This window comes from Nelumbo lutea, chromosome 3 (genome assembly GCF_056320005.1).
Source record: "Nelumbo lutea isolate HS-2025 chromosome 3, American lotus-T2T, whole genome shotgun sequence".
Classification (NCBI taxonomy): Eukaryota; Viridiplantae; Streptophyta; class Magnoliopsida; order Proteales; family Nelumbonaceae; genus Nelumbo; species Nelumbo lutea.
In genome coordinates this window covers 45,010,441-45,035,582 of record NC_142686.1, presented here as the reverse complement: position 1 = coordinate 45,035,582, position 25,142 = coordinate 45,010,441, and the positions used below count along the sequence as shown (strand labels likewise).

At 37.2% G+C, this 25,142-nt stretch overlaps 2 protein-coding genes and 1 pseudogene across 3 annotated transcripts; 1 reads left to right on the top strand and 2 right to left on the bottom strand.

Annotated features, from left to right (window-relative positions):
* Positions 1-9,941: 9,941 nt before the first annotated feature.
* LOC148864643 (ubiquinol oxidase 2, mitochondrial-like) lies at positions 9,942-12,702 on the bottom strand. Its single transcript, XM_088980182.1, has 4 exons — positions 12,273-12,702; positions 11,128-11,256; positions 10,285-10,773; positions 9,942-10,197 (listed from the first exon to the last, which is right to left on the bottom strand). Exons 1-4 carry the CDS (start codon positions 12,618-12,620, stop codon positions 10,138-10,140), a joined length of 1,026 nt encoding a protein of 341 aa, XP_088836308.1. The 5' UTR covers positions 12,621-12,702; the 3' UTR covers positions 9,942-10,137.
* Positions 12,703-16,036: 3,334 nt separating this feature from the next.
* LOC148864642 (syntaxin-related protein KNOLLE pseudogene) lies at positions 16,037-19,040 on the bottom strand (annotated as a pseudogene). The gene is made up of 3 exons (XR_016109444.1): positions 18,632-19,040; positions 18,511-18,541; positions 16,037-16,921 (listed from the first exon to the last, which is right to left on the bottom strand). The product of XR_016109444.1 is annotated as a syntaxin-related protein KNOLLE pseudogene (transcript).
* Positions 19,041-22,141: 3,101 nt separating this feature from the next.
* On the top strand, positions 22,142-24,012 carry LOC148864641 (ubiquinol oxidase 2, mitochondrial-like). Its single transcript, XM_088979447.1, has 4 exons — positions 22,142-22,805; positions 22,919-23,047; positions 23,141-23,629; positions 23,724-24,012. The coding sequence occupies exons 1-4, from the start codon at positions 22,437-22,439 to the stop codon at positions 23,781-23,783; spliced, it is 1,047 nt and encodes a 348-aa protein (XP_088835573.1). The 5' UTR covers positions 22,142-22,436; the 3' UTR covers positions 23,784-24,012.
* Positions 24,013-25,142: the final 1,130 nt, after the last annotated feature.

Genomic DNA, 25,142 nt, shown 5'->3' with positions numbered 1-25,142 from the left:
ATACAAGTATGTGTAGGGTACGACATTAGGATAAACCTGATCCTCCCTGACCTGCATATTGTTGAAAAGCATATAAACTTTATGTATTAAGTGTTGAATTTAATAATATTTTAAACTTTATGTAGAGGATAGGTGATAGTTTATGTGTTTTCTACATGTCTTAATCAAATAATTTAAATTTTTGTTGTTTATTTGTGTTATTTTACTCATTTATTGCTTATATATGACAAGAAATAATATGAAATTAGATGCAGGTTCTACACCCAACCAACCCCTACCCTTAAATGTAGGGTGGGTAGGGTTGGGGAGGGTTTTGCATTTTCATGTATGGGGAGGGTTTGGATTCTTAAAATACAACCCTCTACAAGTTTTTGGGCAGGTACAAGTTGGGAGATTTAGGGAAGAGGGTAGGGTCTAAAATTTACGAACCCCCCCAAACCCGCATCGTTGCCATCCCTAAGCTCGGCTTTAATAGAGGTTGCTTTGCCTATTGGACCGTTGAAGATCCAAATGATTTCACCATTGTTTGAATTCATCAGTAGCCACCAATTCAAGTTGGGCCAGGATTACCAAACAAACTACCATCAAATTTATAGGAATTCATATCTCCTACCCACATGACACTACAGTTGTATATTGAGAACATCTCCCATACTTTCATGTTACCATTCATGGGGAGATGTTCGCAATGTACAACTGTAGTGAGGCATGGGTAGGAGATTCACACTCAATTTATAGTCACCCAGACCTACGCTAAAATGCAATTACACTAAACCTTAAACCCTAAACCTTAAAAATAAAATTACAATGCAATATAAAGATTCGTATTGAACCACATTTACCCATTACTATTCCAAGCACATTGGACTTGAGTCGAGATCTACTACCAACAAAACTCACTCCAACACTCTACCAATATGATCTAACACCACACATCTCATACATGGTGGGTCCCAATCTCATGGTGAGGTGTGCAGTGTCAAATCATGTTGGTAGGGTGTTGGAGCATGTTTTATTGCAGGAGATCCTAACTCATTGGACTCTCTCCCAATGTTCTGAACCCTAAACCCCAAAAGACTCCTTCAAATTAATACATCCCTCTACACAATGACTCTATTTTTATGTATTAATAATTGAGAACATGCTTTGTAGGTGGCAATTTTAGATGAAGATAATGACGATTATAGTAATAATACATTTCCAAAATTTTTCAATAATTTTTTATATTTTTTTGTGCATAAAAATAATTCTTATTTGTGTATAAAAATAATTCTTATCGGTCACACTTAGTTTTGTTTAATGTGATGAATATATGATAATAAAGATGTTCTCAAATGTTTTCTATGAAAATCATGTATTTTTTTTCTTGCTTTTATTTTTTTTACTTTTTATTATTTAATTATGCCATCAAGGATTGACATATTTGGCTCAAATAGTTGAACTGTTGACCCACCACTAAACAAGAAAACAATTTTATTTTTTATTTGGTTTTAGTTTTTCGTGTTTTATTTCCATCATTAATACAAATAATTCTTCTTTATTAATTATGTTCATTTTTCTTTAATATGATTTATGTAGAGTATTAGAGATGTGCCCAAATGTTTTCTACAAAATTTATGTAGTTTGTATTTTTATCTATTTTTAAATTTAATTATTTAGTTATAACATTAAGGGTTGACACATTTGAAATGAAAGGTTGAATTGTTGACCCACCATCAAATTAGAAAACAATTTTAATTTTGGGTTAATTTTAAAATTTGAATTTCATTTCCATCATCTATAAAATAGTTATTACTTATCACACTTATTTTTATCTTTTCTACTTTTTGTGTTTTTTTTTTTTATTTTATGAAAATATAATGTTAGAGATGTATCCAAATGCATTCTGTAAAAACTCTGTATTTTTTTTTATAATTTTTGTTTTTATATTTTTTAAGTTGTATTATTTAATTATGATATCAAGGGTGGACACATTTGACTCTAAAAGTTGAATTGTTGACCTACCATCAAATAGGAAAACAATTGCATTTTTTGGTCAATTTTAAATTTTGTATTTCATTTTTAATATAAAAAAATCATTATTATTTATTACACATATTTTTATTTAATATGGTTAATATAAAATATTAAAGAGTGTGCTCAAATTATATATATATATATATATATATATATATATATATTGTATTTATTTGTATTTTAATTATTTTTATTATTTAACTATTACTTCATTGGTTGATCCATTTGATCTGGATGTTTGAATTGCTTACTCATCACTAAAACCAAAGAACAATGTCATTTTTGGATCAGTTTTAAAAACATGGGTTTTATATTGTCAAAAGTACTGAATATAGATCTAATTGATAAAATTTAGGGCATCAAAAAGAAAATAATTGATAGAATTATTGGTGAGAGAAAACTAGCTTAAAATATAGTTTTCAATGAGAGAAAGTAAAAGTTAATACCTTAAGGTTGTGTTTGGTTTGAAGGAAAAAATAGGGAAAAGGAAAGGTAAGGTAGAGAAACCTTTGCACCTTACTTTTCCCTTCCTTTCCCTACCTTTTACTTCAAACCAAACATAGCCTAAAGATAAGGTTAATGAAAGGGAATTGAGGGAAGTGAAAAATGAAAAGTAATAATTCAATGGACCAAATTGAAAAATAGGGGTCTCTTAGTAAAAATATGATTCAATAAATAATAACAAGAATTAATAGATAGTACGGGGATTAAATGGGTTCAATCTAGACGTTGGGGTATTTTCAATTCCCATCTTCAAAGGTAGTACGGGGATTAAAAAATATTATAACAGTCTTTTTGGATGGAAGGCCAAAGGAAGGGGATCTATGTCGGGTCTTTGTCACAAAACAAAGTACAGGGGGGTCTTTGTCACAAACCCCATATTACAGAGGGTCTTAATAATTTACCCAAAAAATAAAGGTATTTTAATCAAATGAAAGTTTAATACTTTCATTTTTCCTACTTTTAATGGGTTCGATTATGACATGGAAAAGATATGATGACAGAAAAACAACTGACCAATAAATCAGAATCATAAACATGATGATGAACATAGTGTTATTTATCAAAATTCATGGGTGGATTTTGATTGATCAAAACCTTTTCCATACCATATCTTTTCTGCATCATAGATTTTCCCACTTTTAATTGTAATATATATATATATATATATATATATATATATATATAGGTATAGATTTACAAAATAACAATTTACTTAACACCACACACTTTATGTAGCCCACTAATGGCTAAATAACATAGCTGCATGCATGAAGACTGACCTATATGACGTCCTGATTAATCAAAGACCGTCCGTTTTCAGCATTTCAGCTCTAATAACACCCAAGTTAGGAGCTTTGCACAATCACTCCTTCCAAAATCATCCGGACCAGTTAGAGGAGAGGAGAATTAAATAATTAATTCATCGAGTTGTAGATAACTGATAAGTTGATTTCCATGCATAATCCCGTTTTAGTTTTGTGGGTCCTAAAACCTATCTTATTAGATCTGACGGTTGGAGCTTTACACAAGCACTCTTCCCATGGGTAATCACCTTCCAAAAAAGTAATTTATGTTGTAGGTCTCAAAACAGTAGAGCCAATTCAATCGGCAATGTTAAATGTATTGGAAAGGTATTTTAAGAGATGTATCTGAGAAAAACTAAGATATGTATAAATACAATTGGAAATACTATAAATATTTTAATAAATCATAAAAATATATCAATAATATTAAATATAAGACCTCAATGAGGTGTAAATATATTAAATTAATATGTTTTAATGGTTTTATGAAGAAATATATTATAGTTAATTATAATTTCATTAAAAATCCTACGCTTAATTATAATTCTTAAGTTTTAGTGTTTTATGGGATATGAAAAACCCAACTCTCCTATCCAACCATAAAACATGCATTGGCACAACTTCTAGATGAAAATATAATCAATAATTATTTATTATTTATTTTCAAAAACTATAAAAAATAAATAAACATTATATAATATATTCAAAAAATAGTTATTAAAGAAGAAATTTCAATTGCTTTGTAGATATGATAGATCATCCATATAATTATAATATATTCAATCATTGTGATCAAATGATAAAATATAATATAATTATTTAATTTTTAATTCTAAAAATATAAAAAATAATTATTAAATAAGAAATTTCAATTGGTCTGTGGATATGATAGATCATCCATAGAATTATAATATATTCAATTTTTGTGATCAAATGATAAAACCTAATTAATTATTATTTATTTTTTAATTCTAAAAATAAAAAAAATACTAAAGAAATTTCAATTGTTCTATGGATATGAAAGATAAATCCATAGATTTGAAACATATTTAGTCTTTATAGTTAGAGAAAAATTATACTTTTCAAAATTTTTATTAATTTATATTTTCCCTAAATATCTTCATGAAATTTCCATAAATTTAGTAATAACACAAATCAACATAAATTTAAACATTCAAGAAAAAAAGAAATCACAAGATATTATAAAAAATTGAAAAAACTTACCTACTTATTCCATATTTGAAAAATTTTCAAAAAAAATTAATGATTCACACTTGTTTCTTGCAAATTTTTGCAAATCTAACATTCTAGGAATTAGGTTTGGAGTTTTAGAGTCATTTCGGGGTGAAAGATAGCTTATTTGGGAAAACATGAAAATTTTTCATTGATACGCTACCAATACACCCCGATACGTCCCCGATATACGGTCTGATACGGGTATGATACACATGAAAAAAAGATGAAACATCCAATTTCATCCATATCCCATATCTATTTTTTAAAAGTACTATATGATACGCCTCATATCAAAATTTTAATCCTTGAATCCAACCATTTGCTTCCGTATTTGGGAAAACACCTTAAGATCCAAGCCGTCCGTGAGATGGGTGCCCACTGGGAATAGATTTTTTATTGACTATAAATCAATTGGTACGTGTTAATTCAGATTCAGAGTGCCCGAGCATGCTCCAATGTGGCCGATATTATTAAGTGCATCTGCCACATTTCAGTCGTTGTGTGTTTGATCCTTTGAATATTGACAGGTTGTTTGTTAGGGTCCCAACCCAAGAGTCTGGTGAGCCAAAAGGCCAAAGCCAAAGCATTCTTTTGACAGGTGGCAAATATGGCATTCAAGTCTACCTGTGGACCCAAACTTAAGGCTCTCGATGTTGTTGCTAGTTGGATCGTTTTAGAGAAGCCTTCTCTAAACCAGTTACATGCTTCCATATGTTTAATTTAGTAGCCAAAGAAGGTCTGTCTATTTGTCTCATTGTTTTCAATCCATGCTCCAACTAGTTGGACAAAACTGGTCACATTCCCGGGTCTGATCCATTGTTGACTCATTCACCTGCAAAAATATCACTTGGATTCCGTTCGGTTCGTGGGATAGGAAGTAAAAAAAAAAAAGTAATGTTTTCGAACATTTTTTTCATTTTTCTATTTGGTTTGTGGATGGGATAAGAAAAATTCTTAGGAAACTCTATTTTAGCAAGGAGCAAGTGGAAAAAAGGAGGGAGAAATTTGTTAAACACAGAATAAAACACAGTCCTTGTAAGTATTGTTAAGTGTTAATATTACACTTGTGACCTGTTAATAAGTTATTAATTATTTAGTAAAATAAATTAATATAATTAATTAATAACTAAAATTAAAAGAAACAATTAATAAAAATACTAATCAATTAAAGATATTTTAGTAATTAATTATTAATTAAAAATAAATTATTAAACTTATTACTTAGTAATTAATATTTTTAATTAATACTAAATATAAAATAATAAGAGTCTTATTAATTATTTAGTTAACTAATAATTGTTATTAGGGCTGATTTTTCCACTATTTTTGTCTTTTGCAACAAAAAAAATGGAACATGAAAAATATTCACCCATTTTCCCTTTCTTAACCCATTCCACCCCATCCCACCAAAATCTTCCTTCAATCCAAACAGAAACTGAACTCGTTAAACGACATGATTGTCTAGTTGATGGAATTATTAAACCATTTGATCCAATTAATAAGGGCATGGTTACATTTATTCTTTTTTTTTTTTGGTCATTTCCATTTATAATAACAATATTTATCATTTATCACATTTATTTTTTATTTGTATGATGAAGTATTAGAGAAATGTATAATTGTTCTATATTTTTATTTGTTTCTATAAGATCACAAGTTGACCCAAATTAGGGGTGCAACTTGGGTTTGCCCTAATAATCATTTTACACTGTTTTGCAGTCGGGCTTTTCAAGCCAGACCTATTCGAATTATGGCAAAGACCCAACCCGGTACCCGCTGAATAAATGGCTAGCCAACAAGCAGAATGTCCTGGTTCATTAGATTAATGATTGCTTGAACAATTAGCTAGCCCGATCCAGAATGAATAAATGAAATAGATCTTCTCATATGGCTTTTATCTGCTTCATTGTTTGATCCGAACCCGATTAGGCCACCTCATCATCTTCTCATAAATATGAACAGGAAGCAGGAAGCCTTAAACAATTAAATAAAACGGTGTGCTCTTTATTGGCTTAGTCTGAACTCTGAAGCCTAAACTCTAAAGCGTACACTTGAAAAAGGTTGAACGTGTCTCCGCCACATACATACTTCGAAGAAGTACCTTTGCTGAGTTGGCAATAGGCGATTGGACGTACTATGTCATACCTCAAACATCATTATTTACTTGGCACTCCCCATTTTGGGCACTCTGTTTTTGATTAAATGGATTTGCACACCGCTAAAGTGCTAATTACTACTAGTACGAGGTAGCCGATAATACCCATATGGTAATTGAGAAAGTACCAAAATACCCCTAAATAATAAATCAGATGCAACACTGTGCAGGGGTGCCTTTTGTCTTTTTGCTAAAAAGACGGAAACTGCCCATATCCGTATATCCCGTGCAACTGAATAATAGTTGGAAATTAGTTCGTGGCTCATAGCCTATTGGCCTCACCGCAGGGCCATGTTGGAGTGGTTTTTACCTCTTCGCCCATTTGTTTCCTGAGTTCACCGATTTAAAGCCAAAACTGAGGCTACGGTTCTATTAAGAGAGACACACTTTCTGCTTTTCTTTTCTTCCTTTAAAATCAATAAACTTGGGTAAAGTTGGCCCATGTATTTCAGAGATCGATCATACTCTGATCTCCTACAAAACATAACCAACCAGATTGATAACTGATTGTCCACATTTCTCATCAGCTTTCTACTCCATTTCCTTTTCTTCAATTCATCACCCATTTTAGTCTTAACCCTTGTATATATCTTCACCTACAATGTCTTCTCTCCTGCTTTGTCCTCCATCCGTGCCAGGTCGCCATCCTCACGCACCACAGGAACATGCTTTGATCAGGCCAGTGGACAGTCCGGAGCCTACCGAAGAAGACAAAGACAAGAAGAAGGCCGTTGAGGTTGAGAACAACATATTCGCGTCTTTGAGAATTGGACCGGAGATCGAAGACGACAAACAAGCCAGACGTTGCTTGTGTGACTGGATGAAGTCGCAAATCATCGGTGACGAGGCAGAATTTGAGTCACCATTTGGACGTCGGCGCATCACCTACTCGGACCACACTGCTTCAGGAAGGTTACTCCGATTTGTTGAGGATTTCCTAGGGAGAGAGGTTCTTCCATTTTATGGTCAGTTGACTCAGTCCTTTTGCCTTCACGTTGTAGGGCCGATCTATAATGTCTGATGTGTTTCTGTTTACGATCTCAGGCAATACTCACACAGTGGATAGTTATGTTGGCCTCCATACCAGTGAGCTAGTTCATCAGGCCTCTACATACATCAAGCATTGCATGGGTGCTGGGCCACACGACGCTCTTTTATTCTGTGGTTCCGGAACCACCGCCGCCGTTAAGCGGTTGCAGGAGGTGATAGGCATTGCCGTTCCATCGGTCTTGCGCTCAAGGTTTGTAAACTGTCTACCAGACTCCGAGAGATGGGTCATTTTCACAGGCCCCTACGAGCACCACTCCAACCTGCTCTCCTGGTGGATGCACTCCAATCTCCTTGGTGTCGACAAATCCGGACTTACAGACATTTCTTCCTTGGTGGATGCACTCCAATCTCCTCAATATTCAGCAAGGCCCAAGCTTGGGTCTTTCTCCGCCTGCAGCAACGTCACCGGAATATATGCCGATACCCGGCAGCTTGCTCGGGTGCTGCACCAACATGGCGCTTATGCATGCTTCGACTTCGCTTGCAGGTATGTTCACCTATAATCATTAATCAGCCTGTATGGATTGGCCCAATACACACAATTTGTATGTCTAAATCTAATGAGAATATTTCCAATTGGGCCTTTAAATTCAGTGGGCCTTATGTTGATATCCAAATGCGAACGGGTGAAATCGATGGGTACGACGCTGTTTTCTTGAGCCCACACAAGTTCATTGGAGGCCCAGGAAGCCCAGGTATCCTGGTCATGAGGAAGGATCTGTACCGTCTCAATGGCAACCCTCCTTCCACAAGCGGCGGTGGAACTGTACTTTATGTCAACGGTTATGATGATAAGGTAAGAAATTTGACTTTTGATCACCTCTTCAATTACATTTCTTAGGCCCACTACTGGTGCCATTTATTACAGGACACCCTCTACTCGGAGGACTTGGAAGAGCGAGAGGTTGCAGGTACACCAGGGATCGTGCAGAAGATACGTGCAGCGCTGGCATTCCGTGTGAAGGATTTCTTCATGGGCCATGGTGGGCTCATTTGCTGTCAAGAGACCATTCTAATAGAGAAAGCATTTGAGAGGCTGTTAAAGAATCTTAATGTGCATATCCTTGGTAACATGACCGTGCAACGCCAACCAATTGTTTCCTTCCTAATCTACCCCAATGTTGCACGTGGGAAACATCTGCATTGCCGATTCGTCACCAAGCTCTTGAACGACGTCATTGGGATCCAAGCACGTGGGGGTTGTGCGTGTGCTGGACCATACGGACATGTGCTTCTTCATATCAGTAGGGCTCGAGCAGAGCTAATCCGTTCCACCGTCGAGAAGGTAGTGTTTTCACTCTTAATGGGGGCCCAACCTGCCCAGTTTGGCTTCAAATTCACTTTGAACTGGAATGGGCTCACAGTCCAAATCTGGGCTACTTATTATTGTTGTGTAGGGATATGAGGGAGTAAAGCCGGGATGGACAAGGGTCAGTTTCAGCTACTATACGTCAACGGAAGAGATGGAATTTGTGGTGGATGCAATCGAGTTAGTTGCAATGTACGGTCACCGGTTCCTTCCATTGTACAGGTTCGACTGGCGAACCGGAGATTGGTGTTTTGATAAAACAAACAAGACTTACGAGAACGTCATTTATAGAATTTTTGAAAAATCGGATGGAAGTGCTTCTACAGATAAGGAACGCTACAGAGAGTACATGGCTGTAGCGAAGCAAGTTGGGAACGCTTTACCGGAGTTTCGGGGTGAGCCCTATCAGCCACCAAACAATATTGATCCTCAGCTTGTGACATTTATGATTTAGGTCCCGTTTGGCTAAGCTTTTGTTTATGAACCTTGGGGACAGGAAACTTATAAAAAAAAGTGGTTTGAGCATTTGGTAAGAATTGCTTTTCAAAAACATTATAAATTAAAGCCAAAACACTTTTAAATCCAAACTCAACCTTAGTTGCAAAGTTTCTTACATATGGGCGCACCCTTAGGGCTTGCTTACATATGGATTTAGATAAATTTGCTCTTGTTAATCTGGATTCCACGTATCTAGCTTCTGGGTAGGGCTAATAGCCCAAACATGGCCAACCGATTAATTGTTGCAGTAAACCAGTTTGTTATAACATGAAAAACAAGTTACTATAGAATAAACAATTTCGCAGTTTGTGGAGGGAACCGTCAATTAATGGGAGACCATTAGACCAATACTATTTGCCACTGGGGAGTCGTCAAACAACAAGTCCTTACATAGTTAAATCCTTTAGTCATAATATATATTTAAAACGTAGAACTTAGATAAAAAAACTCATCAGTGGATCTGCTTTTATTTATATTTACAGAGACAGAGGATACCACCCTTCAGCTTCAACTGAACTATAGATATCATCGTCCCTCCATCCAAGATTCCTAAGTATTATGAGATTTTAGTGATACCCAAGTGGAGCAGGAGCTTCCCTCAGCTCATGTCCTTGGTAGTGTATGTCCTGCAATACAAAATTACACATAAAGCCATCAATCAGTTGTTTAATCCTTCAGCTCTCTGTAAAGACAGCTAATGTCAAGATTATTACCGAAGCAAAGTGATTGACGTCGCGGTGATGTGCCTCATCGGCTCTTACAGACAACACAACATCTCGGAGGGTTGAGTCTGCTGGCAAGCGCCAATAGTCGATGGCGATGGCCGGAGCCGGCACGTTTTCGATGGTGCCCTTGTCCAATTCCTTGAGGAATTCAGTGTAGGAGTGTATCGCCTCCTCCTCCAGGTAGCCCACGGCACGGTGTGCGAGCTTTGGCGATATCAAGTAAACAAGGAAGTAGACATTGAAGAACACACCTTGTACCGCAAAAACCAGAGCTCTCTCGTACCACCTGGGCTGTGAAACCTCCATGAACGTCATTAGGTGCATTCGTTCATTCTCTGCTTCTTCTAACAAAGCTTTAATCCAACCTCCGCTATGCTCAAACCGCCTCAGTGATTTGCAGTGCAGGAGCATCCCAGCAACCATTCCTGGAACAGCAGCCACGGTCTCTAGCATCATCGCGCGGCACCCGTATCGCCTCTGTGAATAAAATTAGGGATCAAAGATAAGGAAATTTTCGTCTTTGACGCAAGATTGCAGCAGTATCAACTTCATAATAGAATATTGCCCATCTGTCTCAGACCTTTTCAATTCAAAAACCACTCGGACTTTAGACTTACTCAAAATCGTCCGAGTTATCTATCAAACTCGTTCAAACTGGACGAGTTGATGATCATGATATAAGAAATCTTTCCTGTAACATGTCCCCGATCGATAATGTGAGAAAAAAAAAAAAAAGATCAAATAATAAGAATTTGTATTATGGGTTGTCTTTGAAGTATTTAATTAAAATAAGAAATTGTTTATAATAAGGAAAAGCACAAATTTATTTACCTGAAAGAAAATGTCTGTTGGGACTCGGAGGGCTTTGATGGTCCAGTATGCCACCTTGTCCAAGAACGTGTTTGGTTCGTGGTGCTTCTTCAGATCGATTGACAGGTTCGCTTGGTAAGTCTCCCATGGCTTTATTATAGAAAACAATGAACGAGAAAAAAAAAAAATCAAAATTAGAGAACAACCAAGATACCCAAATCGATATTATGGAAAATCGGACATCTAAATCGACGGACAAATTTCTTTTGAATCAATAGATAGATATAAATCCATCCAAACAAGAAGAGGAAGAAGAAGGTTTCCTAATCGGGTCGACTAGAAACCAGGAGGGATGATGTCCATGTCAACTTTCACCATTCTCCCAAAGCCCGAAGGACACTTTTGGGTTAAACATGTGGGTTTCTTCACTTTTGGGCCCCAACTATAAATATTGCCACGTCAGAGCTTCCTGGTCAAGTGGTCATTAGAAATGACTCCTAGGGCTGTTTACAGGTCGGTAGGGTCAGTTTATTGGCGTTTTTCTAACCAACCCGACCTGGTTGGTTTATCTAGAAAAGATCGAAACTGACCTAGTATTAAGTAAAATCGACTTGTTCGGTTTTTAATCGGGTTGGATCGATTTGGGTCAGTTTTATGAATGATTCTCTTAGTATAAATGGTAAAGGATTCAAATCTAAGAAAATTAAGGTTGGATGCCTGAAAATTAAAAATGATTTGATGAATTAAAAATGATATTTTATATATCAAAAATTTTTATATATAATATGTATATTTCTGAAATAAAACTGAAATATATATATATAATATATTCACAAATATATATTAAAACTGAAATATATCATATATATCAATATATATATATAATGTCTGAAATATATTATATATATAATATATATCTAAATCGGTTTGAGTCAGTTCGGTTTTAATTTTCACACTTGAAAAAGAAAACTGAACTGACCGATGCTGAAGAAAAACCGGCCAACTCGGATTGAATCGGACCGAGTTGGTCGGTTTAATCGGTTTGGGTCTAAGGACTCCAATAGCAGACCCCCGCCTTTTGCTTTAATTCAGTGACACTAACGGCAAATGGCCAGTGTATTTACTTTCACATATCGTCGGGCTCAGGCAAAGGAAAAGGAACGTACCCTGAACGAATTCCACCTCCACACCGTACCGTCCTCCTTGGTGACCTGTGTTGGAAGAATGCCCCAATAGCTCACGGAACCCTTCTTGTCCTGACCATCACCGTTTAATGAACTGTTCGGGAGCACTTTCTCCTGAACTTGAGTACTGCCCAAGGCCACTGTGCTTCCGTTTCGCACACTCGGCACCGGCAACGTACCCGCACGGTGGAAGGTAGCAGTTCTGATCAGGAGGATTCCTCTCAACGGCTCGTTGATCACAGCACCTGGGGTGACCGAAGAGAAGAAACGAGGACCCAGCTGCTTCAGAAGCGGACCCACCAACTTGGAACTCTTCATCATCATGATCATTGAAGGAAGAAAAGAGCTTAATCAGCAAGGAAGCAAATTAAATCAGGAAATTCTTTATAAGGAAAAGGTGGCGACTGTGTATGTCTCTCCACGAGGACGACGGATTATATTTATAGGCAACAGGAGCAGTGCAAGACAGCCTCGCGTGTTAAGAGCGGTGGAAAAGAGTTCTGATCGATGACGTGGCAGCCACGAGTGTTCTTGACACAATAACGATGCCAACACGTCTGCGCTGATATTTTAATATTTTAATATTCACACTCATCCGTGGATTGTGATACGTTAGGATTTAAAAAGGCTAAAATGACCTTAATCCTACAAATAAATTATTGAGCAGGAAACTACTATATTAGGGGGTAGATTAGTAATTGTGAAATTAGCTCTTCCAGATGGTAAAATTTGTAAGGCGGCGTAGTGTGTCTCGACTCCCCAGGCGGGAGGAGCTAGAACAAAAAGCAAAAAGCAGAAAAACATTAAAAAGAAAAAAAAAAGGGACTTGGGGATCAAGTTTGCCTTGGTTAAATGAACCGATACATTGCCTAGCTCAGCTGGATGGCATTATCCATTTTCTTAATTAGTTGGAGACTTGGAGGGACGTGGAATGGCATTGTTGAATATTATTAACCGTTCAAATTAAACACCGACGATCACGACAAGGTTGATGAGCTTGGGATATTCTTGTAAATAAACAGAGTATGGAAGGCTTTTTAAAAGTTACGAAGGTTGTAAACGTCAAACGCAATTTGACTGCACAGCACCTCCTTAATGTCGAGGTTGAAATTGTAGGCGTTGTTGGATTGGAATCCGGTTAGCAACCAACGAACCTCATTTTGGGGCTTGGGCTCCAATGTTTGGTGTTTGAGTGGGACAAATTTGAACAGCGAAAGTAAAGTCGTTGTATTGGTAGGGGAGAAGGGTTCGTACTTGATTAGACAAAGAAACGGACCAGTTGGCAAATTTTACTCTGCAACTCACTGACCCTACCTGGTTTACGCTGACCCTACCTGGCTAGATACAACACTCTTTTCAGTTTTTGTACTGCAGGTACTGCAGCGTTGTCTGTTGATCGTATAGGCTGGTCTATGCTCGTACACTGACTCCTTTTGAATGAATAAAGCAAAATGTTAAGTTGTTAACGAGAATGTTGACGTAACGAGTGACGAACATCTTTTCACTTAAACGGGAGTTCCTCTAAACACCCACAAGTCAAACAATTCAAGGAGAATCTATAACTATAAGATTCCTTTCACACTTGTACTCACGTGCAAATACAAAAAAATAGTAAATTACAAAGACCCTTTACTATGGGGTCTGTGACAAATGCTTCCCTCCCTGTGTTTTGTTTTGCGACAAAGATCCTCTTGTACTATGACCGTGAGACAAAGACCCCTTTCGTCAGTTTGCCGTTAAAATCTGTCATTGCAATATTTTTTAATCCCCATATAATCCATATAAGAAAAACTCTGTTTTGTCTTCCCTGACCTCACAATACAAGAATAGTAGCAGCGGCATAGTAGCAGCGGCAGTAATCCAATCAGCGATGAGACATCGACAAAGAAGGGGAATAGATTTTCGTCCCTCCTCTCAACTTTGCCATGATCGACAGTGGCGTCTTCCATTCTGGAATCCCAGACACGGCGAACTTGGGGAGAGATGTCAATTAATTGACGTCGGTGTTGCCAACGCCGACGGGGACACACAGTTCACTCTGGTCCCGTGCTTACCAAGATACTGACTGGCCGACCGCACTCCGGCAAAGGGGATGATGGCAAGGGAATGACGGCTCGAAGCGGGAGCTCTGTTGGGGCACAATGGAACCCTTGGCATCGGGCAAAGACGATATGCAAGTTTCAGGAGAAGCCTATACGCCTCCAGCGCGCCGTATCACCCAACAACTACACTCTGCGGGGAACTTCAAAGCTAACAGGGTCAACTTGTTCACCATCCAGCAAAAGATGACGCAGAGCTTAACGGTAATGGAAGAGCACGACCAAATCGCGGTTGCTTGACAAAAGGTTAAGCCATTTCACAAACAGCGAGCCAACCCAAGAGATGGGCTTAGCTATTGAGAGCAAAACTTTTTGTAAAAGGACAGAGATGAAAATGAGCCATCGACGTCGGAACTCTGTTATCCTCGTTTCTTCCGAGTATTCAACAAATCTTCTATTCTCTATGTCAGAGCCCAGAGGACAATAGAAGGTAGATGAGATCCACCAGCCCAGCTTTCAAAATGAGATGATTACTACAAAAATCTTCCTCATTGCACGCCATTCTTTCTCTCAAAGAGGGGGGGGGGGGGGGGGGGGGGGGGAGAGCCGGGCAGGCAACAAAGATGAAAGGACGCGACTGTGGGTCTGACCGACTTTGGTGCCTTAAGTCCCAAGTCCAAACCCAAAAAACGAAAAACAAACGATTCCCTCTAAGTACTTGTGCGTGTTCTTTTATTTATAGAAAATCTCATCGATGGCTTTAGGTACAGGAACATCAGCAACGACGGTAATCCAAGCAGCGGCATCAGGAAGGCCACTGCACACCTCTTCGTTTATCATGTCTGCCTTGTCGTCGTCGTCGCCGACATCCAAGACGAACTGGGCCAGCGGGTCGCCGCATCTATTGGCACAAGCAGGTGTATCTATATTCACTGCGACGTCACCGATGAAGATCAAATCAAGTTCATGGTGGAACGGACGGTTCGAAGCAACGGTCACTTGGACATCATGTTCAGCAACGCTGGTATCTTTAATAACCACCAGGGTATCCTGGACCTTGATTTAACTGCTTGTGATCATCTCTTCGCCGTAAACGTCCGGGGAATGGCGGCTTCCGTGAAGCACGCCATGCAATCCATAGTGGATACAGGCATCAAGGGGAGCATCGTGTGCATGATGAGTGTGGTTGCTACCAGCGGAATCGAGAACTACATCGACTGTCATGTCGAAACATGCAATGCTAGGGCTGGTGCGGTTGGTCAGTTGGTATCTTGTAAGCACGGGATCAGAGTGAAATTAACGAAATACTGCAAGGGTCAGTTGGTATCTTACAAGGGTAGCATGGGGATTAAAAAATACTGCAATAGCCGATTTTAACGAAAATTAACGAAAGGGGGTCAAAGGGGAAACCATGTATTTCCTGGCCGACATAAAAAGAAGGATAAAATATAAAAACCTCCCTTGAAGTTTTTGATAATCATAAAAACTTTACTTATAATTTTATTTTAGCAAAAATCTTCCCTGTATTTTTAAAGAATTCGACAAAACCTCCCTCAATCGATCATTTTATTCACATTTGTTATTTTCTTGTCAGAGAAAAAAGAAATCAAAAGAATGTAAACCCTTACAGTTGTAGTGGCGCTATTTCCATTTTTTCAGGCTATTCCATCCATTTTTCCGGCAATTGTTCTTCACCGGAGATTATACTTGACCAGAAAGTGTTCCCTAACTTGATATTTATATACTATTCATCATTTCAAGTTCAGATGCTATGGCATTTCTGTTGTACACCTTCCTGCCCTCATACATGTTAAAATGGATGAAGGAACACGAGAAATGCCTTCCTCCCCCCATCCCCCACCTCAAAAAGAAATGCAAGTCAACAAATCAAAAGAAACAACACCTTAAAAATTGAAATAAAGATTTTAGCTTTTTATGAATGATTGAAACTGGTGGCGATGGGAATGACGACCAATACGATGAGAATCAGGAGTAGAATCAACCCCACACACATCCACTTCCTGCTGCTCTTCTGATAGTTCTTAGTAGTCCTGAGGTCGCATGTCCCGTCCTTCACATACCCAGTTGCAATCATGACATAGTGTTGAATGTCGTCCAACTGCTCCCCCTGAGGTTCCACCATCACGCCATGTCCAGGAACACCTGGTGCAACTTAAGAAGGCTCTTCTCAATCTCCTTAATTGCGTCGTGCCTATTTTGTATCTCCAACACTATCTCAAGAACCTTCCCCCCTCTTGTGCTCCTACGCCACCCTTTGCAGTAGCTCCCCCATTCCTACATCACTCGATATAATCTTCTCCATCACCTCTTGCTCCGGTTACTCGCTTGTTACCGTGAAAAAGTTGGTGGCTAATCATCTCCTTATACTTTGCCACCATCTGCTACCTCAGCTCCTGGAAGTCCATCATCCGATCCATAGCTTCTCCCATAGCCTGTCGGTGACCAAAGTCTTTGTGCGGTCCATGTCCCTTCTCTATAGCCAGAGAGCCTCCTATTGGCAAGGAGAAAACTGAGAGCTGTGTTCCGTTTGGATTTGGATTGAAAGATTGAAAGAGTTGTTGCCTTCATCCTCTTCATACAGTGGAATTCCAGGGATAGGAAAGAGGAAAAAAGAGGTTGTCGGAGAGGAAAACAGAATAAGAGGCCGATAAGGATATTTACGCAAATTAATTTACAAAAGGGTAAAACGGGTATTTGGAACAAAATAGATGCATCGATATGCCGTTTTTTATTTAGGCCATTGACGGAAGGGAAGTTTTTGTCAAATTCTTTAAAAATTCAAGGAAGATTTTTATGATTGTTAGAAATTTTAAGGGAGGTTTTTGTAAATACAAGGCTACAAAGGGTATATTGGGATCGGGAGCAAACGGACTGGGGACAAATTAATAACTTTATAGTCAACTGTCACTGCCCACGTGGCAAATTGATACGCTTAGGCTTTTGCTTGTACTACCAGCCAACTTGACAAGCGGTGAGAACATGTGGCATGCAAGTTGACTTTTCTTTTCCTCCAATTCACTTTATCGAGAGAGAGATTTATAATTTCACCTCTAATTGTTGCGCATTCATTAACAGGAAACACATGGAGATGGAGCACGGTTTCGCCCATACTTTGTTTGCAAGGAATACAAATTAATACGAATTTGAATTTGTAGACTGCAAAACCTTGTATTTTGTATGTATTTGTATAATATATATTTGTATTTGTACTCTTATCAAACTGAGCCGAAGTGACAATTAGAATTCCACACAGAATTTACATCCATGCTAATTCATGCAAAACCTTGAAAAAGTGGATAGGAAATCAAAGAATAAATTCCTTTATATTATTTCTTACACCTCCAAACATAGATATTAAAAGTGTCTGAAAAGATCTATGATGCTTTTTTACATTTTAGAGACTCTGAATAGATAAGATTGTTTGAGTTGGATCAACTGTTTAGCATTTAAAGTTTCTGGATTTTACTATTTTACCCCTAGAACATACCATTTGATAAGTTTGAGTTTAATTTGCACTATTTCATATCAAATAATTTGTGAAATTCAAAATAATATTGAAATAATATAAATCCAAATTAATAATTAATAAATAACACAATTAAAATTATTAAAAATAATTTATGACTAATAAAAAATATTAAAGTAATTAATACTTAATAAAAATTAAAATAATTAAAATTTAAAAAATAATTAATGATTAAAAATAGTTATATAATTAATATTTAATAAAAAATTAAAATAATTAGTAATTTACACAAATAAAAATTGAAATAATTTTAAAAAAGAATAACAAATTACTAATTACTAATTAAAAATAACACAATTAAAATTGATAAAAATAATTAATGACTAATAAAAAGTAATTTATAATTTACACATAAAAATTAAATTAATTTTAAAAATTAAAAATTTTCTCAATAGTTAAGAGATTCAATAAACAGGCAAGGCAATATACAAAATAAAGCATCGTACAAAACAAAGCAGGAAGGGGAAAAAACAAAGCATAAATGTTTTCTCAATAGTTAAGAGATTCAATAAACAAATCAAATAATCTATAGTATGCATATGATTATTAACAAACTTAAGAGATTCAATAGTTAAGCGTAAACAAACCAAACAAATCAAGCAACTGTAAATAGGAAAGAAGAAGAAGAAGAAACCTTTGCTAGGTGTCTAGTGCGACTATAACCCCTGAAAAAATGAAGATTTATAGTAAGAAATCTGATGTTTGACAAAGAAGAAGAAGCAAACATGAGAGAAAAGAAGGTCTTAAGAACATACCTGGAGCAATCTTCACGAACTGAGATTTCATTTGCGTTTGAAACAAAAATGGGCTAGGTTTTTTTGGTTTGGGGGGTAATCAGGGGCATCAACGCATCATTTTGAAAATGTTGGGGGTGGTTTCGACCTTTTACTAGCTCTAAAACGCGTCTGATTGGGCTACATGCTTTGAGTTTCAAATTCGAAAACAAACTTTAGATCATTTTTTAGACATATCATCAAACGAGTCCTGAAAAGCAAGTTTTCTGGACACCAGATATCTGAAAAGTATTATCAAACCGTTAGACGATAAATCATTTAGTTTCTACGAAAGCAATGTTATGCAGAGCAAAAGAGAAGCAGGAGTAGAGGACATTTGGACACACTACTTCCTCTTTGTCACGAATTAAATAAGACCTTAAACTTTTTTTAAGAAAATCAAGAAGCAAAGCAGCATGTGGATTTATATAAGAACGTAACCCTACTTCCAATTACTTACTTGGATAGAAAGAAACATTAACATCCCACAAAGAAAATGCATGTACAGACAACCCCAAAAAGGACAAGAGGGGCATTAAAAGAAAGAATGGACGTCAGGAGGCCAACTTTGGTTGTGATATTTAATAAGCCCACCCACCAAGGGCTGCATGCATTCGACCTAACAAATTCAGTTCATGAACGGGATTTAAAAAAATAAAAATACTCCGTGACAGGCTATTGATCTTGGCCGCTTGGGTGCTTGTGATCATTCTGAACTCTGGAAGGAATCAGTAGATGATTTAATTAATTCCTTTCAACAAAATTAATTTGGGGTATTGACGTAGCTAGTGATGAAGACTCTGGGCTTAGTGGGCTCCCAAGCCACAGAGGTTCTCTTGTTGCCAACTTAATTTTATTCTATTATTGATTGGTCTTTACGTGTGGGCCGTGTGACTGAGGCATTTAATTAATTTGGTGTGGGCCGCGTGGCTAATCCCATAAAACATGTTTTGGGGATTTGAAGAACATTACCAATGACGTCATTCATGAAGTATGTTCCTTGACCCCATCTGGTCTTATTTCCCCCCGTGGTCCTTTCTCATATTTTAATATCTCATTAAACAAGAAGAGGTTCCTCAGACTAACTTTACACTAACTTTACAGTTACGGGTGTAAATGGATCGAATTTGAATCCAATTAGATAATATTCGAATTTGAATCCAATTAGAAAATATAATATATGAATGTGATATGATACCCCATGGATATTGTGAATTAATATTTGATTTGGTTCGAATTAGACCAATTAATTATCTTAGATAATTGATAAATATATAATTTAATTATTTTATAAATTATATAAAATATTTAAGTATTATATATATTATATATAAAAATTAAATAATCGGTCAAATTTGAATATTTATTGAATCAAATCAGGTCATATCTGAGTTTGACAGATTAGATATTTAAATTATCCAAATTCGATTTGATTATATTGAATCTCGAATTTGAAAAGGAATTTTCGAGTAACATTAATACTCCTATTTGCAGCCACAATACCACCGTATTTTAAAAATATCTTCTATGAATAATAACATACAAGTACAAGAGATATTCTTGATATACAACTGAAAAAACTTAAGGGATATTCGGTATCGATGGCAATTTATCTTATAAACCTTTTGTACAATTTTTTCTTGAAAAAACGAGGCAAGATCTACTTTAAACGTTTTTTTTTTTTTACTCCAAAGCGCCATTAGGTGCCATATAAGCCAATTAGTAAAAAAAAAAAATGGCCTTGAAAATGAAAAATGTTAGACTTTACATTTTTTTGATAAACATCTCTCACGAAAATTGAGAGGCATGTTTTGTCTGATAAACGGTTCAATTGAACAACTTTTTTGACATTTTTCTGTGAAACGCATCTATGCTGCTAAGCTGGCATCGTTGCTCCGAAAAACACCATCCTAAATGTGTTGTCTATCAGGCATTTGAAGTGTAGGCCGCTTGGATTGTTCATCCTTTTATTAATATAAGCTTGGCTCATTTGAAAGCTGCTGAATCAACTAATTTAATTACTTGTTTGTGAGGGCTTCTTGCTTTTCTCCAGTGAACCCCATACAGCCAGAAGTTATGTTGGGTGAAAAGTTTGGAAAACACAAATCGGTTGTCGGTCATCGGAAGGGTGGAACTTTCTTTTTCCCTTATGAGATTGGAGTCGCATATAGGAGTGTAAACGAATTGAATTTGAATAGAAAATTCGATATCTAAATTCGATTTGTTTTAAAATTAATTATTTTAGATAATTAATAAAATATAAAATAAATATTTTATTTATATAATTTAATTATTGTATATGAATTATATAAAACATTTAAATATTTTATATATTATATAAAAATTAAATAAGTAATTAAATTTGAATATTTATCGAATCGAATCAGGTTATATCCAAAATATAATCCAATTAGATAATTGGTATAAATAAATCAATTATAATATTCAAATTATCTTAATTTGATTCAATTATGTCAAATGTCAAATTTAAAATTAGAATTTGTAATACTAACACCTATAGTCGAATCAAAGAGCATATGTGAACTTCTATATGTATGAAGTGTAAATGTAACTTTCACCAAACGTCCAAACATGTGACCAATGAGATCGTCTTAATATGCTGTTTTTTATGGAGAGAGATATTCTTAATGCAAAGCTGCAAGGCCGGCTCTGTGAATGGTATGATATAAGCACGGAAGCCAATTTACTACCTCTATCACATTTCACAAGTTTTGGAAACAAATTAGTTAGAATGCTTCAAAATATGATTATATTAAAATAAATTTTGATGTCTCTTATAATAATGGTGAAAAAGAAATATGGATATTTGACGAGAATCAAATCATCTCGTCCCCCTTCTCTTCTTGTTTTATTTGTTTACTTTTGTAAACGTACATTTACCAAAATCGCTGCTGTCTTTGTAGTAAGTAATCTCTGTTCTCTTCTCTTTGCAGTACATTTATGTTACTTTTGAAAAGAAAAAAATAATATGACCATTGCCTTCATTAGCGAGGATATTAATTGACACGTGTGACGGGATCCAGTTCTCCCCTTTGCCGTCGTCGTAATCGCCGCTGTCTTTATTGAACATTTCAACCTTCCAACTTGATAGGGCTGTCGGTCCACCCTTCTACTCCCAAGTCCCAACTTCTGGCAACGTTCTCCTTTTGGAAGAGACCGCGCCAATTTAACAAATGCTGGCTGTCTTCAGTTATTTTGACTTGCACCCCAAACAAGACTTTCTTGCCTCCCAAGTTTTGTCCGGAACCAGAAGTACGTAACCCTAAAATATTCATATTTTCTAATTTTACCAAAACGCCCCCCATCATACAATAACCCGAAGAAGCTTCTTAAAAGTAATACACTAAATAGATGAAGGATAGCTTTGATAATTCATATGAACCGAGAAATTTCTAGACCTTAGTTGCTCCCTTGCCGTTCTGCCACGTGTACCATTGTACCACCAAAAATCTCAACCGCCTTACCATATGCATATCAAGGCACGTGAAACTAACCCTGGTTAAGATCATGTTAACTCTTAACACTTCCGATTGCCACGGCGGCACGGCCTCATGCCTTCCGGCATCCTATTTAAACCCCCTTCTTTAAACCCGACGCTCGTCATCATTCAAAGTCAAGTGAAGACGCCATAACTGAAAATTTCCACCGAAACGTTACGACATTTTTCCTATTCCTTAAATTGTTGTCCTGCCTGTTCTTGATTTTCATCTTCATTTTTATCGGTTTTTTCCCGTCTCGCTTCTCGACTTCCCAGTCTGAATCCGAAATGATGAGGAGCTCGAAGGCGGCCGCACCGCTGTTCATGCAGCTTGGTTTCCGTCTCTTCTCCACTACGACCGTCCGCACGGTTATCAACGAACCGGCGAATGGGATTCTAACCGGATTCCTCCATGGGGGTGCGTCGGGGGTGCCGGTGAGGACAAGCGCGGCGTGGGTCAGGTTCCCCGTGCTGGGCGTACGGAACGATAGCACCTTGGCTTTCAAGGAGGAAGAACAAGAGAAGAACGTAGAAAGTGTTTCTGCCGGTGCAATCGCCAAGCATCCGGAGGAAAAGGCGGTTGTGAGCTATTGGGGCGTGCCTCCGTCGAGGATGATGAAGGAGGATGGCACAGAGTGGAGGTGGAACTGCTTTAGGGTACCTTCTTCTTTGCTTGTTGCTTCCGAAATCGATTATTTTTGCGAATTTTAAATAATTTAATTAAAACATTTTCTAACTTTTCACTTACTATTTTAATTTATGCAATACAGCCATGGGAGACGTACAAAGCAGACCTGTCGATCGATCTAAAAAAGCACCACGCGCCCGTTACGTTCTTGGACAAGTTGGCTTACTGGACTGTCAAGGTTCTCAGATACCCAACTGATGTTTTCTTTCAGGTATGCTTATCCTTCTTTTTTCAAAGCTTAATTGATTCCTAAGTCGGAAAATGTCGGTGAGTCCTGAAATTTTGATTAAAACTGTGATCACAGAGGCGATATGGGTGTCGGGCGATGATGCTTGAGACGGTTGCGGCAGTTCCGGGCATGGTGGGAGGGATGCTATTGCATTTGAAGTCGCTAAGGCGGTTCGAGCACAGCGGAGGGTGGATAAAGGCATTGTTGGAAGAAGCGGAGAACGAGCGGATGCACCTGATGACGTTCATGGAGGTGTCGCAGCCCAGTTGGTATGAAAGAGCGCTGGTTCTCACCGTTCAGAGTGTGTTCTTCAATGCCTACTTCCTGGGTTACTTGATTTCGCCAAAGTTCGCACACCGGGTGGTGGGGTATCTGGAGGAGGAAGCGATACACTCGTATACGGAGTTCCTGAAGGAATTGGACAAGGGAAACATCGACAACGTGCGGGCCCCCGCCATAGCCATCGACTACTGGCAGTTGCCGCCGGACTCGACTCTCCGGGACGTGGTCATGGTTGTGAGGGCCGATGAGGCGCATCATCGCGATGTGAACCACTTTGCATCGGTAAGTTATAATTTGTCATGACTATTGATAGTTGATTTAGATTTAGTTAAATCGAGTACTAATAGTTGTTAATTGTATTGGTTTTGGAATACAGGACATTCACTACCAGGGGCATGAGCTGAGGGAGTCTCCGGCTCCGATTGGATATCACTGAGCTGTCTGAATGGAGAGATGGAGAAACCATTGTTTGTTTTTTACTTCAATAAAAGATGAAGATATTGTCCTGAATTTAAAAAGGAAAAAGTGTGAAGGATCTATTGATGAGTTTTTGGAGGTAGTGCATGGAATTACCGGTTTCTAGTTTTCTACTGTAAATATATGAAGTGTATATGTTTAAATGTTATTGACTTGATATTGGACGCTCTTATGCCATTTCTTTATCATCGCCATCTTCAAAAGTATCGGATGCCTTAGAAGGCTTGAGCCATAGCCAAGCTTTGAAAATGAAGTTTCAAGTTGTCATGTTATGAGAGTTAGGGTAAATTGCTGAACCCGTGAAGTTTCTGACCGTTGCCGCACGATTCTAATTGTCAGTCCAGCTTGATTTTGGGAGAATGACTGATCAGTCCAGCTTAGATTTTTCTAACCCCACCGTACAGGGGATGAATCTGACCGTTAATTGATACCAAATTTACGGGCTGAATCGGACGGTGAATTGATGCCAAGTTCACTAGTAGGAACCGGACGTGAATAAGGGTCTACTAGTAGACTATGGGGTTGGTTGCATCATAAGGATGGGTGAGGGTATTTTAAGCGACGGGTGTCAATTTTTTACACATTTACTGAGAAAATAACTGTTTAGTTGAGCTCAAAATTATTTAATCCCACTGTACAGGTGATGAATCTTGCCATGAATTGATACAAATTTAGGGGCAGGTTAAGGTTATTAGGCTGTCATTGTGTACTTAACCTTACATTCCCTACGTTTCCTTTAAAATATCCAGCCTACTCTTCAAAAAGATTAATATCTTGTCACAATATTTATGAGGGGTTCATTTAATGTGTTTACTTTGTTGTGTTTAGGTCTGGCTCAAATGCACCTTAAATTTGATAATTGCAATCACTTATCTTGATAATTGCATAGCCTTAGAATTTTACAAAAAGACATAAAATATCCAAAATATCATAAAGTTTTTTTACCAAAATGTTTATTTTCAAATTTTCTATTCATAATAATCATTAGCCCAAACCTTTACCATTACACCACTTCACCTCCACTAACATAGTTGCACTTAGACATTGGTGCTTGGACAGGTTGGATGTGAGAAGGTCACTTTGTCGAGTTGCAAGAAAGAATAGATCAATGTCTATTGTTTTTATTTAAGGTGGGTACTCCGATATTCAAGTCAATGAGCTGTTAATGTATTTGTAATAATGCAAGAGAGCTAGAGTGTATGAGAGCCCTATTGTTTTTACTTGTTTTATCTTCTCGAGGCTATGTTTGGGTTGTTTAATCTTCTTGGCGCTATGCAATATAAAGAAGGTTCCCAACGATCTCTATTGTTTTTACTTG

Coding starts and splice junctions, on each gene's coding strand:
- LOC148864641 (XM_088979447.1), top strand. CDS start 22,437: ATGATGAGGAGCTCGAAGGCGGCCGCACCGCTGTTCATGCAGCTTGGT. Junction 23,048..23,140: donor CAACTGATGTTTTCTTTCAG/GTATGCTTATCC, acceptor CTGTGATCACAG/AGGCGATATGGGTGTCGGGC. Junction 23,630..23,723: donor ATGTGAACCACTTTGCATCG/GTAAGTTATAAT, acceptor TTTGGAATACAG/GACATTCACTACCAGGGGCA.
- LOC148864643 (XM_088980182.1), bottom strand. CDS start 12,620: ATGATCATGATGATGAAGAGTTCCAAGTTGGTGGGTCCGCTTCTGAAG. Junction 10,774..11,127: donor CAACAGACATTTTCTTTCAG/GTAAATAAATTT, acceptor TTTTATTCACAG/AGGCGATACGGGTGCCGCGC. Junction 10,198..10,284: donor ACGTCAATCACTTTGCTTCG/GTAATAATCTTG, acceptor TTTGTATTGCAG/GACATACACTACCAAGGACA.